This window comes from Theropithecus gelada, chromosome 3, assembly GCF_003255815.1.
Source record: "Theropithecus gelada isolate Dixy chromosome 3, Tgel_1.0, whole genome shotgun sequence".
NCBI classification, from domain to species: Eukaryota; Metazoa; Chordata; class Mammalia; order Primates; family Cercopithecidae; genus Theropithecus; species Theropithecus gelada.
Genome location: NC_037670.1, coordinates 160228238 through 160248098, shown reverse-complemented (window position 1 = coordinate 160248098; position 19861 = coordinate 160228238). Strand labels below are relative to the sequence as shown.

The 19861-nt window shown below is 47.3% G+C and overlaps 1 protein-coding gene across 3 annotated transcripts in view; it reads left to right on the top strand.

Moving 5' to 3' along the window:
• Positions 1 to 156: 156 nt before the first annotated feature.
• The window catches only part of SLC13A4 (solute carrier family 13 member 4), a 47408-nt gene continuing 27703 nt past the window's right edge, over positions 157 to 19861 (top strand). For 2 of the 3 annotated variants that reach the window (XM_025378768.1, XM_025378766.1), the window contains exons 1-2: positions 1195 to 2017; positions 7923 to 8051. In XM_025378768.1, coding sequence (XP_025234553.1) covers positions 1919 to 2017; positions 7923 to 8051 — 228 coding nt within the window. In that variant the 5' untranslated portion in view covers positions 1195 to 1918. Of the gene's footprint in view, positions 301 to 1194; positions 2018 to 7922; positions 8052 to 19861 lie in introns of those variants that run through there. The other variant, XM_025378767.1, reaches the window with a different exon arrangement.

Sequence of the window (19861 nt, the reverse complement as noted above, 5' to 3'; positions counted from 1 at the left end):
GGCCAGAATGTAGTAAATACAGTAGCCAGTCTTTAACATGCATTTAAAGAGTTGAGTCATCCTAGCCCATCCTACGATGGCAAGATAATTTCAAAGGGGACCTGGGCTGTCCACAGTTGCACCTGCCTTAAAAGTCAAGAAGAATTTGTTTTTTGGGTGACTTCCCTGGTCACTTTAGCCTGGGGATCATTTCCAAGTAGTATAGCTGCAGATCTTGGAACGCCATTCCTGTGTTCTGTGAATTCAAGACAACGTGGGTTTTATAACCCTTTGACTCTGCTCAGCATCTCCCAGATCAAGGTAAGGTCATGTTGCCAGGAACCACTACTTACAGAATGTTTGGGCTTTTGCTTTTGCTTTTCTCCCTTGCCCCAAATCCACATGTCCGTTCTGAGAAAAGAAGCTAACAACTTCTTCCAGTCTGTGAGCAGGAGAAATTCCAGAGTTCAGCTGCAGCTAAGACCTTGTCCCTGAACTCGTCAACTTCTTCCCTGCCCTCCCACCTCCTCCTTTTGTACCAGCCAAAGAAGGGCTTCGGTTTGCTTTTTGGAGAGCCTCAGAGAGAAGCATTTGAGCACCTACTTTAGCCAGAGAGTCCACTGACATCTGGGCATGAGACTGGCATCTAGACTTTGCCAGGGAGGCAGCTGTACTTCCCAAAAGATCTGGAGTCTTTCTCACGGGCTCATACCCTCTGCTGGCCTAGACCCTTTATATTCCCTCCTGGTGCTGAGGCAAACGATCTTTGCCAGCAGGGAAGACTGAAAGGCTTAACTTTGTACACTCTGAGGCAAATTCTCCAGAAGGAATGTTGCATTTTCTCCCTGCCACCAGGCACATTCCCTTCCTAAGGTCTAGATCAGCAGGTGGCCCTCCCAGCCAAAGCTCTGTGTCCTATGATCCGAAACAATAAAGCTGTGCTTGGGTACGTGAGATTATGTTTACGATGATGGTCATCACTCCAGCCGTAGGAAGTTGGAGAAACTGAAAAATAAGCTTAGCAGGCTGCCTAGGTTCTGCGGAATCAGCAAGCCCCCGCTGTGACCAATCAAGAGCGGCCTCGGCGAGAGAAATTAACTCTTTCTTTTCAATTTGCTGATTGGCTTTGAGGAGTGGGCGGAGCTACTGCCTCTGTCCCGGCTTCCCATTGGTGGATGAAAGTTAAAGGTGGGCCTCCAGTAAGTTTTTGTCCTTTGATAAAAAGGAATGTCGTGGGGACTTTTCTTTTCTGCTTTGGAGGCCCAGGCTCAAGGCAAATTATAAGTAGGGAACCAATCTGAGGGAAAGACATGTGAACAGAGTTAAGGTACTAGGTCCTGGGAGCGACCAGCAGCCCCACCTGAAGTCCGCCTGCAACTCTGACAAGCTCAGGTGCTTGTTTTAAGGAAAGGGGCTACTAGATTCTTACGAACAGGGAGCCTAGGTAGGAGATGAAACAAGGACTCCCCAAAATAGATCATCAGAGGGAGGAAAACTGATGGAGAGCACAATATGCTCTGAGCGTTTTTCATGTTTTTAAGCTTTTAAATGATTTCTTCAAGGCCGAGCAGCAGCAGCAAAGGTGTGGTTTAATGGATTAAGAGGGTTTTTGCTGACACCTAGAATGAAGTTACTCTATTACTAATCAAGCCGAGAGAAGGCCCACTATGCCCCCGTTTATCATCCTTTCCCAGTTCCTTTTTGCTGGTCACAAAACGATGCTCATCAATCCCACCTAAAGCAGGAGGCCGGGAGCCCAGCCTCTTGCAGAAACAGCGAGGGTATAACTGCCCTCCAGTTCTGCCCCCAAGACGAAGGAGGACTCTTGGAAGCCAAGAAAGGTTTAAGAAGTCTCTCTGGATAGAGAGCAGTGCCCAGGGAGGAAGCCCTTCACCGGCAGAGCGGGGTCCGAGGACGAGCTGGAGAGGACAGCGGCGCGATGGGCCTGCTGCAGGGCCTGCTCCGAGCCCGGAAGCTGCTGCTGGTCGTCTGCGTCCCGCTCCTGCTGCTGCCTCTGCCGGTCCTCCACCCCAGCAGCGTGAGTACCGATCTGCGCCCGCCAGGGGTCGGGGAGTCAGTGGGAGGGCAAAGAGGGGAGGTCGATGGGGAACATGGGGTGCTCAGGCAGTCCCTCAAAGTGGCTTGTGGTGGGTTTAAAGAAATGGAAGGGTTTTTCTGGAGGAAACCAAGATACCTTCTTCCTAAAAGCTGTCATGTTCATCTCCTATCCCAGTCCCAGAGCCCTAACCCCATGACCTCCACCAGGGGTCAGGACAGAGTAGGGGCCTTGGCAGAAGGATGTTGCACCAAGCAGCAGGCCAGCCCGCCCCAGCAGCCAGGGCCAGCGACACCCATGCAAACGACATGGTGCATCTGTGTTTGTCGGGAATTCACCTGGGATCCTGGTTATCTGAGAGCCCCTGGAGACACAGAAAGAGCTCCCAACAGTGGCACTGAGGAGAAGGCTGGGGGAGGAAGAGAATGGTGGAGCCAGTCTGTGGTCTGTGGTGGCATCCTGGTGGGCTTCGATGACCACAGTTGAAGCTCTAATCCCGAAGGCTTCTATCAGCTTCAGGGAATGAATGATTAGAGAAGGAACGAAAGAAGAGCTTGGCAGGCTGCCCCGGTCCCATGCATGTGGCCTTGAATTATTTGTGTCTTCTGTGTTTTCTTCTCTGTGCCCTTGAAGGACAGACAAAAAGTGGCACGATAAAAAAGAGATAAGAGCCCTCAAACTCTACCCTGTGAGCTCATTCTTCACCTGGTTTGTGTGAACAGAGGAACCTGAGCTCTGGTTCCGCATCCAGCTCCACTGTCACACCCTCCCCGTGGTCACCTGCTTCCCTTCCCTTCCTTCCGCTGTTCTCTTCCTCCTGTCTGTGGCTTGTCCCCGTCCTCCAGCTGGCACTGCCCTGGAGACTTTAGGAAAAGTAAGCTAAAACAGGTTAATCACGTTTGTAGGACGGGGAGTAATTCTTCTACTCTGCTCCTTAAGTAACTTGGTAACCAAGATTAAGTTAAAAAGTTAAACAGAGGGGATTAGGATGGCTCTTCTCAAAAACAAACTGGGTTAAATCTTTCATAGAATAAATACTCCAGAGTGCCAGGGAGATGCCAATTAAAACTGGGCTGGGATTAGCAGACAGTGATTGTTGCTGACATTTTTCCTGGACTGTTCCCCAGTCAATTTTCTGCTTTGTCCAAATGGGTCTGATCTTTTTTCTTTTTGTGTCTTTTCTTGTTTTTGTTTTTTCTCAATGTCAGGTTGATATAAGGGACTGTTACCAAGGGACATATTAGCCTCCTCTCCTAAGCAGTATCAGGAACCTCTTATATCTCCTGGTTGAGTCAGCCCCACCTTTGGGGACCTTGGCCACAGCCCACAGAAGGCACAGACTAGGTGCCCAGCAGATAGAGTGTCTTTCATCCATCTGTCACCCCTTTCATCAAACTTTTTTTTTGTAGACGCAGAGTCTCACTCTGTCACCCAGTCTGGGGTGCAGTGGCACAATCATAGCTCACTGCAGAGCTCCTGGGGTTAAGCAATCCTCGTGCCTCAGCCTCCGGAGTAGCTGGGACTACAGGCAGGCAAGCACCACTGCATGCAGCTAATTAAAAAATTTTAAAAATTTTTTTCTTTTTTGTAGAAATGGAGGTTTCACCATGTTGCCCAGGCTGGTCTCAAACTCATGGTCTGATGTGATCCTCCCACAATGTTGAGATTACAGGTGTGAGCTACCATGCCTGGCCTGCCTCAAACTTTTAGATTCTGATATTGAACCCTTAAAATTCCAAATAGATGTGCTTGCCCTGGGCTGGAGCTGAGAGCAGCGATGCAGTACCTGGACAGGAGCTCCTGGCCTGCAGTTTTGATGGTTCTTCTAAGCGACAAGCCTCAGCTACATTTTAGGAGGAGTCAAAATGACCTTCCCCCTTTTTCTTGCCCAGCTCTCTACAACTAGAGGTCCAGACACTATTTATCATGTTATAGAAGAAGAGGGTACAAGAGAGGGCATCCATAACTAAGCCCTTCCTCAGTGCCCCCAGTGGGATAAAAGTTGCATCTCAACCACCCAAGCTAAATTTTTTTAAAAGGCGCCCCCAGTCGTTCATGGTAACAGATAACAGACTTTAACCTCCTTCCCGTGAAGTTGGAGTGGGATATCACTGGAGTGGTCAAACTGCATGGAAAATGAGCAGTTCCATGCCTAAGTTAGTAGCTGACTAGGAAACGTCCTACATAGGGAAATGCCACTTTCGAACTCTTTCCTTTACTTGTAAACAGAAACTAAAAAATAGTAGATAGCACTGTCCCTTGAAGACATTGTCTGAATACTCACCAATCCCCAACCCCCCCACACCTGTTTATAAGGAACCAGTGGTGTTGATAAAGAGCCTGGGGGTTGCAGAATATTCTCTCCAGATGAGCGAGACCTGACAGCCAGCAGAGAAGTCCAGCGCAGTTCAGCCCACGTGAATTGAGCCACTTGCTAGACATGGGATAGGCACCGAGGACATGGGACTCCTTGTAAGCAAACTTTGCAGTATTTTTGGTTGTCTGAATACAAGCTTACCTCCTGAATTTTGGGATGGTTTAGAAGTGGAAAAATGAAGTTTATGGAGATTCCATGGGTGAAATAAGTGGAAACTATACGGAAAGACTCTCTAAAGGTGTCTCTTGTCCATTCTTCTACTCTAAGGAAAATCCAGGTAAAAAATGATAGTAATCAATCCTGTCCTTACTACTGCTGGGTGAAGGTGGCCTGATGACTTACTTCCTCCAGCAACCTAGTCGCATGTCTAATAATATTTACAACCAAAATGTTTGCCTTATTTTACCCAAATTCTCCTAATTCAAAACTAAAGGTGCCCAGCAGAAGGAAAGTCCTCTCTCTTTCTTTCTCTCTCTCTCCTCTTCTTTTTTTTTTTTTTTTTTCGAGACAGTCTCACTCTGTCACCCAGGCCCTAGAACGCAGTGGCGCGATCTTGGCTCACTGCAACCTCTGCCTCCCGGGTTCAAGGCATTCTCCTGCCTCAGCCTCCTGAGTAGCTAGGATTACAGGCATGTGCCACCACATCTGGCTAATTTTTTTGTATTTTTAGTAGAGACAGGGTTTCGCCATGTTGGCCAGGCTGGTCTCGAACTCCTGACCTCAAGTGATCCACCCACCTCAGCCTCCCAAAGTGCTGGGATTACAGGCTCCTTTCCTCTTTCTCCTTTCCCTTGCTCGCCACCTTCTCTCCCCACCTCCTCTCCCCACCTCCTCCCCCTTAACTTCTAACTTGTAGCCCTGTAATGACCAGATCAAGAAAGACTAAGGGTTCCAGGAAGAAATAAGGGGTCTCCAGTGAGGGGCAGACATTTTGTCTCTCAACTCTTTCTCTTCAACTGGAATTAAGATCTGCCACTCTGTCTCTTTCCCAGGAAAGAGACGAGAACACGTGGGCTTGAACTCGTTTAGGTAGTTTTATTTCTATAGCAAACAGGGTATTTCTCTAAATTGAATTCGTTTCCAAGTGGAGCCTTTTTTTTTCCCACCATTGGTTCTGTTGTCTTATCAGCACTTTCAAAAGTTTTATCTTCCCTCTGATCTTTTGGCCCCAGAGAACATCTCAGTGGGGAGCTACAGTCAACAATCATTGGGCCCCGTTCCCATTTCTCAAACCCCAATCCCATAATCCACGAATATCAGGAGGGCAAAGGTCCTTGCCAGCCCAGCTGATTTAATCACTCCAGCTGCCCCTCACTGATACAGCGACCTTTTGTAACTTTTATGCAAGAGTTTGAGGACGCGTGTTCTGAACTCAAGGGGCGATAAACAGCAAGATTTGTCGGGTTCCTTGATCAGCAGCCAGCCTCAGGGCAAGTCAAACACGAGTCCTGGTGGTTTAGAACTATGTAAAAATTGAGGTGCCCACAGCCAACTTGGATTTTCTATAAATGGTCTTCTGAGTCACGGAGCTCGGTGATGTTCCCATTAACAAGGCCCTTGAACTGTAGCCTCTCCCTAGAGCAAGCCAGTAACCTGTCATAACAGCCTTCATCAGCGCAATTCAGGGCCATCAGCATGACTAAAGGGTAAGCTGCTGGAGGGCTGGCTTTTGATAAGAATGTTGTACTTCATTACCCTGTGCACCCCTGGGTTGTCCAGCCAGCAAAGTGAGTGGGCTATGGAAAATGTCGGTGAATTTCCAGGCCTCCCCTTCCAGATAGATGGCTGTCTTTAGTCTTTGTAGACGGATGTTTCCATGGGGTCAGGCAGGTAGAATGGAGTCCAAGAGCAATGAGAACCAGACCCTGGTTAGGGCGGTGGCTCTCAATCAGGGATCCTTTTACCTCCCCAAGGGACATTTGGCAATGTCTAGAGACGGTTTTTTGGTTGTCACAATGGAGGAAGTGCTACTGGCCTTTAGTGGGTAGAGACCAAGGATGCTGCTCCTTTACAGTGCACAGGACAGCCCCCTGCAACAAGAAACTATGTGGCCCTAAATGTCAGTAGTGCCAAGGCTGAGAAACACTGAGTTAGGAGCTGATGCTTCCTCATCCAAAATGAGAGTCCCATGCTCAGGATCGCTGCCTTCCTCCTCAGTCCTCCCTTCCCTCTCCCAGGGAAGGGAGCTCTGTATTAACTCGTACAGAGACCTTTGGGCGAAGGATCAGTCTCTAGACGCAAAACATGATAGAACCTCAGATCCAAAACTGAAGGGGGAATGGTCAACCAGTTCTTGCCTAACAATTTATTTGATTAAAATTTACTACTGAATCAAGTTGTTTCAGCAAATAGTCTAAAACAGGGGGATTTAACTTTGTTGATTCATTTTTAAAGCAGTAAAGCCTTTTTTTTTTTCCAAATGAAATTTCACATGTAATGTTTGTATATGAATCAAATGAGAACAAAGCTACTCCATTTGGGATGAGGCTAGAGAGGGGGTCCAGATTCCAAGTCTTGCTCATCTCCCTGGGATATTCTTGAGACACACCCAAGATGCCCAGGGCTGCAAGAGCACAGTCCAGAAACCACCTTTTGGATTGTTTGTAAATCTCACTTCTTACTGATCCACTTCTCTTCAGTCAGGCACACACCAATGCCACATATCTTCATATCTTAGGCACATGAGTCAAATTCAGGATGGCTGATCTCAGAGCTTACATGTGAACTAACTGTCCTTTTTCTTTCTTTCTTTCTTTTTTTCCCGGAGACAGCATCGCACTCTGTGATCCTGTAGTCCCAGGCTGGAGTGCAGTGGCACATGACCATAGCTCACTGCATGCAGCCTAAAGCCCCTGGGCTCAAGTGATCCTCCAGCCTCAGCCTCCCAAGTAGCCGGGACTACAGGCCTGTGCCACCACACCTGGCTAATTTATCTTTTATTTTTTAGAGATGGGGTCTTGCTGTATATTGCCCAGGCTGGTCTCAAACTCCTGGGCTCAAGTGATCCTCCCACCTTGGCCTCCCAAAGTGCTGGGATTACAAGTGTGAGCCCCAGTCCCAACCGCACACAGTGATTCCTATCTCCAACTACCCCAAGAACTTCTCCTACCCAGTCAACTTAACACCAGTTACATCCCAGTTCAAGTTAAAGCTTTGAACTCCACTTGTATGGTTTTGTAATCATGGGTCTGGTCACTGCAGTTAAGTTCAATCTCCACCTTGGCAGTTTCTAGAACCCTCAGAGCTGCCTGGCTACACACTAGTGCAAACCACAGGCCAGGCATCGGTCCCCCAAGGAGCAGCCAGAATGTCACCCACCAAAGGATGGACTCACCATGTATTCACCATGCTCGCCTGCCAGTCCAGCTTTGGTCCCAGGGCTGTATGCTGGTACCTGCATTAGGGTCCGAGTACCTGCTGCTTCAGATGTCAGGGTTGCATCCGGACACTCAGTGGCAGTGACTATTCCTGCTATTCCGGTGAATGACTGCCCCTTTCCTTCCCTCGCAGGAGGCCTCGTGTGCTTACGTGCTGATCGTGACTGCTGTGTACTGGGTGTCGGAGGCAGTGCCTCTGGGAGCTGCAGCCCTGGTGCCGGCCTTCCTCTACCCGTTCTTCGGAGTCCTCCGATCCAATGAGGTTAGACCACTTGTAGCCCCACCCCCCTGCCTGGGTCCCTGCAGGGCCCCTGAAAGAGAGCCTCCAATGAAGGGAGATTCACTCAGCACTTGAGGATGAGGGGGCCTTGTCACCCACTGGAATGACCGCTTAACACTGAGCCTTGGCATCTGCAGTTCTAGACCCTGAATTCCTCTCCTTCCACCCATAATCCTCATCTCCTTCAAACTGGCTCAAAACTTGCCTCTTTCAGGAAGCCTTGCTTGATTAAACACATCCAGTTGCTCCCTCGGTCTGAAACCTTTTAGGAGCTGTGTGATTGATGCCGAAAACTCAGCTGCTGTTGACCTTTTTCAGTCTCTGGATGTCTGTTTAGACGATAAGCACACAAAGGCAGGAATCCAACCTCCCATTTTGGGGGCATCTCATTAGAAAGCTGAGCCTGTATCCAGTAGGTGCTCAATGAATGTTTGTTGCAGAGAGACTTACCATGTTTCCCTGAGCCCTGACAATGTTTTCATCCACCCCTCCAAAAAACAACATTTCTGTTTCTTCTCCCCCGACTTAAGTTACCGCATGTTCTTTCTTTGCGCCTTCCCTAGAGTGAGCCCTCTCCATTCACTGTCTGTGGCATTCTCAAAAGCTCAAACGGAAATTGTCAGCGGGAAGCCCAGGCTGTGGCAAAATTTCAGAGCAAATGTTTAAGCCTGCCATGAGTAGGGAAAAAGAAACAAAACAAAACAGCCAGAACCTGGGAGCAAAATGAATGATGATCTCATTCAGCAACACCTGGTTCCATTTGAACTGTCTCATTATTCACACCTGGTCTCTGCTTAGGGTTTCTGATGAAAAAGCCTGAATCGTAGAGATGGGGGTAAGGTTAGGGGCAGAGGCACAGAAGGAAGACGTAAGGAAGCTCATGTTTGAATGCCTACTAAGCGCCAGGCACTCTATCAGAAGTGCTACATTTGTTATGTGATACTCCCAAGAGCTCTACAAGGCACATGCTAGTATTTCCATTTTACAGCTAAGCTCAGAGAATTAAGAGACTCACCCCAAATCACAAAGCTGAAAGTAGCAGAATTAGATTCAAACCCGTAACTATTAGATTTCAAAGTGTATACACTTGATCACTACACCATAAGCAAAAGACTCCATAAAGTGGTATGTGGCTTCATGGCACTGTGAACACATGGAGTTATTACTAAGAACTGTGAGTCTTTCGCTTCTGTGATATGAGGAAGAACGGAGCTGGGCCTATGGATGCTTTAATAGACAACAGAACTTTCCAAAAGTAGAATTAGGCAATTCTCCAACAGTTGTATTTGACTGCAAATGAACACTTTGTCTTTCTACTGGATAGATTTAACTGACTAGTTTTTTGTTTGCTTTTAGGTTCCTTTTCTTTCTTTCTCTCTCTCTCCCCACCCCCCCTTCCCCTGTCTCTCTCTCTCTTTCTCTCTCTCTCCTCTCTCCTCTCTCTCTCTCTCCTTCTTCTTTGTATCTATCTATCTATCTATACACATATATATGTGTGGGTGTGGCTATCTATCTACACACACACACACACACACACACACACACATATATATATAGTGGGCATTGCATAGCCATAGCCTCAGGCTCACCAAAAAGAATAGAATCCCCAAAGCTCTCAGCAGTGCTTTCATTCCTGGAGATGGGTACAACCCCAATATCCTGGGGACTCATGTAAAAGCTAATCTGTGACCAGAATCACCAGGCAGTTGTTCTAATTGCCCCCGTTCTTTTGTGAAAAAAAAGAATAGGTAATATGGGGCTTTGTATCTGCCTAAAGAAAAAAGCAACCTAAAATGTGACTTTTCTTACGAGAGCTCTACAAGCTTGTTCTCCAGGCTTCTCTTTAAAATTGTGAAATTAAAACCAGCAAGGGCAGGGGTTGAAAGTAGAGGGTAGAGGGAAAAAATGACGTTTAGAAAGAACTGAATCCTAAATAACATTTTAAAGTGAGAAAACTATTAATTGAGAAACCTAATCTTTGTGTTTCACTATAGGCAGCCCAAAAGCCAACAGCATGCCTTAGCTTTCAAGCAGACAGTGTCTCTGTTTCTCCAAGGGCACAGCAGAGATGTTGCCGGGCAACAGTTATCCGAGGGACGCCCCTTTGTCCATAAGGAGAGTCTGCAGAGGCAGTCGCTTGGGAGGGTAACAGGACTCTGTGAGAAGTAAAGGAAGACAGTCCAGGGAGGGGCTGTGTGTCCCTATTGCTGGGGGCTGGAGGAGCCAGAAAGCATGTCTTATCATTTGAGGTGAAAAATCCTAATCCACCTGCCTGGTGACATGGCTTTGGCTGATGATGATATTTAGTAGTTGGGCTACAGGGAGCAGCTTAGTCCAAATATAGTCTGTTTAGCTGAACTTCTTAGCTCAGATTGGAGGGAAATGCCAGTAAGGCAGAGCACATGGGTTATAGCCCTTTCTGAGCCAGTTAACTTTGCAGAAAAAACACCTATTCCACAACCACCTGTGCACCACTGTGACAGCAGAATGTGCCATGGCTCATAGGGGGAAGCTGGGCTGGTGCTCTTTAGGAGCCCTCAAATCCTTGTCATTCCCCAAACCCACCTACTACTTGACCATCCTCTTACTGCGACTTGGGTTATTCTTCCACTTTGGAAAGTTCTCTCCCATTCCTTTGACCTTTAAAGCCCTACTCAATTACTTTCTTTGGTGAAGCCCTTTCAATGACCAAAGGCTGAAAGTATTGATCCCTTCTCTTTGAGTCTATTTGATGTCTTTATCTTTTAAATGGTGCATCAGATACACCAGATGTAAACTTTTCATAGACATGTGCTCTCCCCACCAAGGTTCATGCTCTCTGGGATGTACAATGTCTATGGCCTATCTAGCCCAGCGCCATCCCTGCATCAGACCTCTATTCACGGCTCTTGATTGCAGTGTTTCTTGACAATGTGTCAGTAATGTCATCTTCAGTGAGGGAAGGAAGGCACGTGAATAGGATCAGTGTGACTCTGGGACTGTGGCTGTGTTCCCTCATGTTATTCATTCAACATGTAGAAAAACATATTTTCTGAGTTCTAGATCTACCAGGTGCAACATGGGATGATACAGGTACCCTGAGGGTGACAAAAATAAACAAAATGTCATCTCTCCCCTCTTGAGTCTCATATCTGAGCTCTCACTGTCTGAAGCTAGATATGTTCTGCAGTTTCTCCAGAGAAACAGAACCAAGAGGAGACTAGCGTGTGTGTGTGTGTGTGTGCGTGTGCGTGTGTGTGTGTGGGAATTGGCTCACTTGATTAATTATGGAGACTAAGCATCCCATGAGCTGCCACCTGCAAGCAGGAGACCCAGGAGAGCTGGTGCTGTCACTCTGTGTGAGTCCAAAGGCCTGAGAACCAGCGAAGCCAATGGTGTAGATTCCAGTCCCAGGGCAGGAGATGAGAGATGTCCCAGCCCAGGTAGTGAGACTGGAAAAAGCAGGCAAATTCCCGCTTCCTCCACCTTTTGTTCTAGTTAGGCCCTCGACAGATTGGATGATGTCTGTCCACATGGTGGAGGGCAATCCACTGATTCAAATGCCAATCTCATCCAGGAACACCCAGAAGCAACGCTTAACCTGGGCACCCTGTAGTCCACCCAGGTTGACATGCAAAGTTAACCATCACAAGTACATATAAATGGTCCATTTTTACAGTGATGATTTGTCAGCCAGTGGGTATTAGGAGTTGTGTGCGAAGCTCAGACTCAGGTGCTGATAAGAGATTCAAAATGACAGAAGGGCTCCTGACCTGGAGAAGTTTCTATTTCAATAGAGAGAAAGTATAAACCATGTGGAAAAATACAGAATGCCCCATGCAATGGTGCCTCAATTTCTGGCATTGTGGAGGATTTATACCACTCCTCAAGAGGGGATGTTCTAGATAAACAAAATTTACACTGCCAACTGCCCAAACTTCATGTTGACCAATTTTTGATTACAGTCCTTCTAATGGGTTTTATAATTTCCTTGGTCTTTTAAACAGAAGTTATTAAATCTAATTTAACTTTTTCCTTGGAGCCTTCAAAATTTCCAGGGGGAAAGAAAGAATTTCTCACTCGGAGGAGCCAGAGTGGGCTCCATGAGAAAGCACAATTGAGTAACTTGAGGGTTGGGTGAACAGCTGAACCTAAAGAATCTTGAATAACATGTTGGCATCAGACTGGGGTGAGATTGCAGTTGAAAATATAAAAGGCACATTATCAGATTTGCAGATGGCTAAGTTGGATGCGCTAGCTGGCTAATGTACGGTGCTAATGTACGGTGGCAGAATGAGACATGTGGACAGGAAGAGACAATGGACTGAAACTGAAAAAATGAAGTCTAATAAGGATAAATGCCAGCAGTTCATGCGAAAAAGACCCTTGGCTTTCAGCTAAGTACAGGCTCAGCATGAGTCACCATCAGTCCAACGTGGCTGCCAAATTCTGAGTGTTTACCATACGCCAGGCACTGTGGGAGGTCATTTACACACACTATATAACTCAATCCTCCGTGAAGGAGCTATTATTTTTATCTTCATTTTAAAGAGGAGGAAACTGAAGTTCAGAGGTTAAGTAACTTACTTACCCGAGATTATGCAGCTACTAAGTGGTAGAGCCAGGACTTGAATCCAAGATTGAATGATTCCAGAACTTGAGCTCTTAACCCCTAGGCAATGTGACCAAAATCTTCTGTTGAATTAATAAATTGTGGGCTAGGCACGGTGGCTCACGCCTGTAATCCCAGCACTTTGGGAGGTCGAGGCGGGGGGATCACCTGAGGTCAGGAGTTCGAGACCAGCCTGGCCAGCATGGTGAAAACCTGTCTCTACTAAAAATAAAATAAAATAAAAAATTAGCAGGGTGTGGTGGTACATGCCTGTAGTCCCAGCTACTCAGGAGGCTGAGGCAAGAGAATCTGTTGAACCCGGGAGGCGGAGGTTGCAGTGAACTGAGATCACACCACTGCACTCCAGCCTGGATGACAGAGTGAGACTCCATCTCAAAAAAAATTTTTTTTAATTTTAAAAATTAATAAATGATGTGTCCAGCTCCTTATCAAATTCTGGATAAGGAGCTCATCCAGAGGTAGGTGGCCAGGATGTCAAAAAGCTGGAACCTGAGTCACATGAGGAATGAAGAGAAGACTTAAGGGGACATAAGTCCAGGCTTCCATGAGTCCAGGCTTCCATGGCTCCACACTCCAAGCCCAAAGTGTCACACCAGAACCAGAGTCAGAGCACCATAAAGAAATTCCCCGTTCTGTATAAAGGAAAACTCTGAAATGAGTTGCCATGTGTGGTCCTTGTGTTCCCGTCCCTAGAAGTCTGAGCCAAATGACCATGCCAGATACACTAGACATAGACTTTGTGCCTTGGGAGATGGGTTGGACTCTAAGGTCCCTCTATGATCTTGTGAGCATCCAGCTGATGCTTCCTTTGCTGATGCACAGGGCTTAGCCCTGCATTTTAGGTTTGTGTTTGTCTGTTTTTGTTTTGACTCCACTATGACTCTCACTTACTGTCATTATATCTGCCTCTGAAGTCCTCCAGGCCCCTTCTAAAGCGTTGCTCCCAAAGTTTATAGCCTGGGCATGATACCTGTGTTAATCAAGTTAGCTAAGATTTACTGTCTGTAGGAGAATGGCATAGAGGTGGGCACTGCAGGGCTCTCTGGTGGAGTAGAAAGCATGGGTTGGGTGTTGGGGATTGGGAACACACAGCTCTCCAGGAGGCCCAGGGTTAGGGTGCACTTCAGGGAGTAATTGCATGTGCTCTTTATCTCTACCCTTTCCCCAGCACGCACACACACTCACATACACACTCATACACACTCACCCACTCATACACACTAATACACATTCACACACATTCACAGACACACTCATACACACACTCACACTCATACACACTCATACACACACGCTCACACTCATACACACTAATACACATTCACAGACACACTCATACACACACACATGCTCACTCACATGCTCACACTCATACACACGTTCACACATACATACACAACACTCTCACACACTCATACACATACACTCATACACATGCTCACATATACATACACTCACACTCACAGGCACACTCATACATACATAAGCTCACATATGCATACACTCACACACACTCATACACACTCATACACATGCTCGCACATACACTCACATATACATACACATACATACACTCACATACACACTCATGCACACATACACTTACACATACACTCACACACTCATACACACATACCCATATACACACATATACACTCACACACAGACACACACATACATATTCATACACACATTCACATGCATACACATATAAACTCATATACACACATACACATACACTTATACACACACATACACACACATTCACACACTCACACAAATACCCTCACACACACATACATTCACACTCATACACACTCACATATACACAAATACACACATATAGACACACACATACACACACACATTTTCATATACACACTCTCACACACACACTCTCACCTGGGCCCAGACAGCAGTCTCTGGCCCTGTGCTGCAGGCCTCGGGCCGGTCTCACTCAGCTTCCAGGCTACAGGGGCAGGAGAGGAGTCCAGGCCGTGACCACTGGGATAACCAGCCTCTGCCGCCCAGTGCCACTGGAGTCGGCTGTCATGAATCCGCTTCCCTGCTGGGTCCTGATCTTTCTGACCCGCCAGATTCCTGCCCTCTGACTCGTTACCCTGACTTTCTCTGTTTGTTCAAGCCTGGGGGCATTTCATAAAGCACTCTCAGCTCTGCCTTTCCCACCTTTCCTCGCCATGGAGGCTGACCGGCCCTCCGCATGCGGGCCCGAGGGCATGTGGGCTGGACATCCAGCTGGCCACCTGCCTGAACCCCAGGCTGCCCTCACCCTGAGCCACCCAGATGCAGCCCAGGGCTGGGCTCCACACTGGGCTTTCAGTGGGAGCCTACAGACCTTGCAGTCTTTCGAGACCAAGCTAATGTTTCTGTGGGGAGGAGCAGCTACCTCTGAGCCACCACCTGACCAGCAGCCCCTTGGCTCGTGGCTCAGAGCCCAGCCCCCTGCCTCAGCTTCCCCATCTTGGTAGTTCATACAGTCCCAAAGAAGAAACTGGGGCAGGGTTGGTGGTGGGTATGAATCAGTGTCTCCAGTCATGCAGGAGTTGGGCCAGCTTCTGGGTCATGCCAGCACCCATCTGGGTCTCTCTACTTTAGACTTCTCTAGGGCAGGATTTGCAAAGAATGTTTTTTTAAGCAACGAAAACTTTTCTTTAAACCAAATCTTAGAAGACTCAATATATAAAACAGATGGAACCAGGAATGCAAATCAGGTGATGAGAAGGGTGTCTGAGCCCCTGCTGGGGGCTTACCCAGCAGAAACAGCATTCCTGCCCCCAGGGAAGGTGGAGAGGAGACACTGCTGGCTTGGCTGCGCTGCTTGGACACTCACTGGAATGGAGTCCTGGGGGGCTTCAGCCCTGGCGGGGCTTAGCCTAGCACTGAGTGGGAGCCAGGCCAGGTATCTGCTCCCAGGGTTCAGAGAATTTCACTGCAAAATTGTTCAGATGAGGCTGGGCACGGTGGCTCACACCTGTAATCCCAGTACTTTGGGAGGCCAAGGCGGCCGGATCACTTCAGGGCAGGAGTTCAAGACCAGCCTGACCAACATGGCAAAACCCCGTCTCTACTAAAACTACAAAATTAGCCGGACGCAGTGGTGGATGGGTGCCTGGAATCCCAGCTACTGGGGAGGCTGAGGCACAAGAATCGCTTCAATCTGAGAGGCTGAGGTTGCAGTTAGCCAAGATCATGTTACTGCACTCCAGCCTAAGCAACACAGTGAGACTCTGTCTCAAAAAATACATAAAATTTTAAAAAAATACAATTAAAACAAGTAAGAGCCCACCTGCATTATCTTACATGTAAAGCCCATGTCACAGCAGATTAAATTAACTATGTAGCATCACTATTGGCCCTTTAAAGAATTGGTGACAGAGGTACAGAGGTTCATTAGCTTGTCCAATAGCAGGTAACTCGTCTGAACTTCACAGCCCAAGATTGCTATAGCTATTCTTTGTCAGGGTGACCTCCTTGAGCCCATCTTTCCTATAACACAGTCCAGAAACACCTCTGCTCTCCAAGTTCAGTGATGTGGCATACTGAGAAAAACCACAGAGCAGAAAAGCAGAAAAAGCAATCAAACCACCAATGCAAACGTCCTAACATCCATGCACTTTACTCCTGGGGAGGAACAGCCACTTAGAATCTAACTTCTCTTTACAAATGACTCTAACAAGCTTCATTATCTGGCTTCCCAGCTCACAGGATATGAGTCTGGGAAATTAGAAAACGGGGAAGGGAATGCTAATGGCAAACATCCTCACATTGGGAAACTGCAGCCGCCTAAGAATGAGACGGGAAACCAGCAAAACACAGACCCAGGGACCAGAGAAGGACCAGCAGCCTGGACAGCTAGTCAAGGGCAAGGGCGATAAGGGGCTCCCTGGGCTGAGGCTATGATGGGGAGAGTTGGCATGTGTCTCACAAGAAGCTGGGGAGAGTTGGCACGTGTCTCACAAGAAGCCGGGGAGAATGCACGGGCCCTGTTGATAAAGGCAGGAAATCTGCAGCACACTCTAGAAAACAATTACAGTCATCCTCGAGAATCCTGGAAGTCTGGTGTTCCCTGGGAGGTTCTGAATAACCCAGGTGTTATTGTGAAAGAAAAATCAATGGGCTAGAAAACTAACAAACAGCACCACTGAACAGAATTTTAATTTCTGAAATGAAAAAGCCCTGTGGCTTTGCTCTGTGCACGGATGAGCCCACTCTGTGTGCTAATGGCCTCAAACCAGGTCAGCCTTTAGATGGAGTACTTCACAACAGGAAGAGTCACCAGGGATCCTGGCCATCAATGTGGCGGGCCATGCCAGCTGGTTTGCACGTGTCATTTAATAACCTTATGAGGTAGGGACTCACAAAACCTTCCTTTTTGTTGTTGTTGTTTTTTAGATGAGAACATGAAGCCCAGAGAGGCCAAATAACTTATTTAGGGGTCACGCAGTAGAGTTCCTGGCTGACTCCAGAGTCCTCCCTCTTCCCCACTCAGTGACGTTACCTCTGGATTACAAACCATATCCTGAGCCCCAGGCCATGTCTCCCGAGCACATGGTATCACTTAGGAGGGAGCAGGAAAGACATGAGAATAAAGCTGAGCCCACCAAACCCCCAGCACAGAGCCAATATCCCACTGAAGCTGGGCCTGGAGCTCAGACTGGCTCTGGCCGGGGCATTTAAGGCCAATGTCAGGACTGCGATTATAAATGAAGATTAAAAATGTGTACCAGTGGGCTGGGTGCAGTGGTTCATGCCTGTGATCCCAGCACTTTGGGAGAGACTCAGATGAGCAGATCACTTGAGGTCAGGAGTTTAAGACCAGCCTGGCCAACGTGGTTAAAGCTCATGCCTACTGAAAAAAAAAAAAAATCCAAAAAAATTAGGCAGGTGTAGTGGTTTCACTGAGGTGATTTCCTTAGTTTTTCTAAGCACCTGTAGCTCCAGCTACTTGGGAGGCTGAGGCAGGAGAATTGAACTCAGGAGGCAGAGGTTGCAGTGAGCCGAGACTGCGCCACTGTACTCCAGCCTGGGCCACAGAACAACTCTCTGTCTCAAAAAAAACAAAAACAAACAAACAAACAAAAACAAGACAAGCAATGTGTGCCAGCTCATGCTGTCTGGGAGACCAAGAAAATCCCCTTAGAGTTGAATCGGATGGGGGGTTTCCAGCCAGCTCACGGTGTGGCAGGCGGTCTAGGAGGCTTTGGATTCAGATGGCCCTGCATTGATATCCTGCCTCTGCCCTTACGCTATGACCTGAGAGATGCTCCTTAAACCCTCAGTTTTCTCATCAGTAAACTGAGATACAGATAGTGCTGCTTCATAGGACTTGTTGTGGAGTTCAAATTAGAAAGTGAATGCAACCAGCAAAATGCCGACACTAGAAGCCTCTCCATATTCTTGGTTCCTTTCCTCTGCCTCCAAGTGGAACCCAGAGAAAGTGGCCTACCTGTCATTTAGGCACTGAGTCTCCTAAAAGGCCATCACAGCCAAACCGCTGTTCTAGAATGGGATATGCTAAAGAGGCAGAAAACGTAGCTGTTGTCAGTCAGTCCCTGGGGAGAGTAACCCCAGTTGCACTGACTGAAAAAGCTTCGCAGGGTTGTGTCATGGGGTTGGTGGAAAGACCATCTCCCACAACAGTCCCGCATCTTCTGTGGGTTTCTCTCCTCGGTAGACAAGAAAATAAAGCTCCGGTTGTGCCACAAAGCCAACTCCTGGAAGCCTGGGAAAGTAACCAGGCAGTGAGAAAGGCCCTTGACCCCCAAGTTCAGCCGCTTCCCTAGGACAATCCTGCAGCGCCTCCCGCTCCCCCCTAGGGGGCTGCTTCCCCCCACCACAACCCATCCCCCAAAGCTACCCTACCCTACCCCCCCCAACCATGACCACCGCCCTCTTAGAGTGGACTCTGCCATGGAGTCACAAGCTGTCCAGAGCAGTGGGCCTTCCCTGGCCCCAGGGGGCATTCGTGACAGTAGTCCGCTGAGGAATGGGCTTGGAGACAAGAACTAGGTTAACCAGAAGCAGGGGCTCTTCCTCCCAGGAAATGATCAGAGAGAGAGCAGATGTCCCTTCTCCTACACAACCCTCATCAACCAGAGGCACTGAAATGTCCACGGGGCAAAAGAAAGGGAGATGGAGCAGCCTGCCTTTATTTTGGTTTTGATGTTATCAAAGTGTTTCGTGCACAAAGTTTAAAAATCAGAGACTTTAATACTGAACGCTTACAATGAAAAGTCAGCAGTCTCTTTCTCATCCCTTCCACTTCTCCCCCTAGCAAGTCCCACCCCACCCTCAGAGTCAATAACTTGTAACTTTGTTAACAGCTTCTTCTGTCATTAAGCTCCATTCCTATACGATATTCTTATATTAGTCCTCGAGTTCTCACTTTAAGCGTTTATCAGTTGACTTCTTGTTATAGCAGATGAAGATTTTTTCTGTTTTTTTTTTTTTTTTTTTTTTGAGACAGAGTCTCGCTGTGTTGCCCAGGCTGGAGTGCGGTGGCGCGAACTCAGCTCACTGCAAGCTCCACGTCCCAGGAACATTTTTTCTTTTACATCCCCTACTTTGCCTTCCATGACCATCCTCCCAATATGCTGATATCACAATTTTTGTTAATTCAGTAATCAAACTTAGTATGATTATGTACATATTATTTCAAATGCTATGTATTTTACTATATATTTCCTTTCCTGTTGAATTTTTATTTTTGCTGCAGTTAAAAATGTTCTTGTTTTCTCACTTCAAGAGGGTTTTTCAATTAGAAGTTAATCTTTTCTATATCTTTTCCTCTCAATTTCTGTCATGGTTCCTCCAGCTGGAAGCAATTCTCATGTATGTGACAAATATTTATTGAGCCTCTACTTTTGCATATTATTCTACTGGGTGTTAAAATGTATAGAAGGGAACCATTCACAGCCAAAAAATTTAGTTGAGAGACAAGAGAGGTACACATACAAAAATAAACGGACAACAGTACAAGCAGAAAGCAATCAGTCAAGCATTGCTCCAAGTGCTCTGCGGTGTGTGGAATTAATGGTGCCCAGGAGGAATGTTCTGGAGTCAGAGACTAGGGCCACAAGAGGGTGCCAGGCCTGAACTGGGCTTCAAAATCTGATTGGAATGTACAGGCAGAGATGGAAAGAGAGAACGTTCCAAGTGA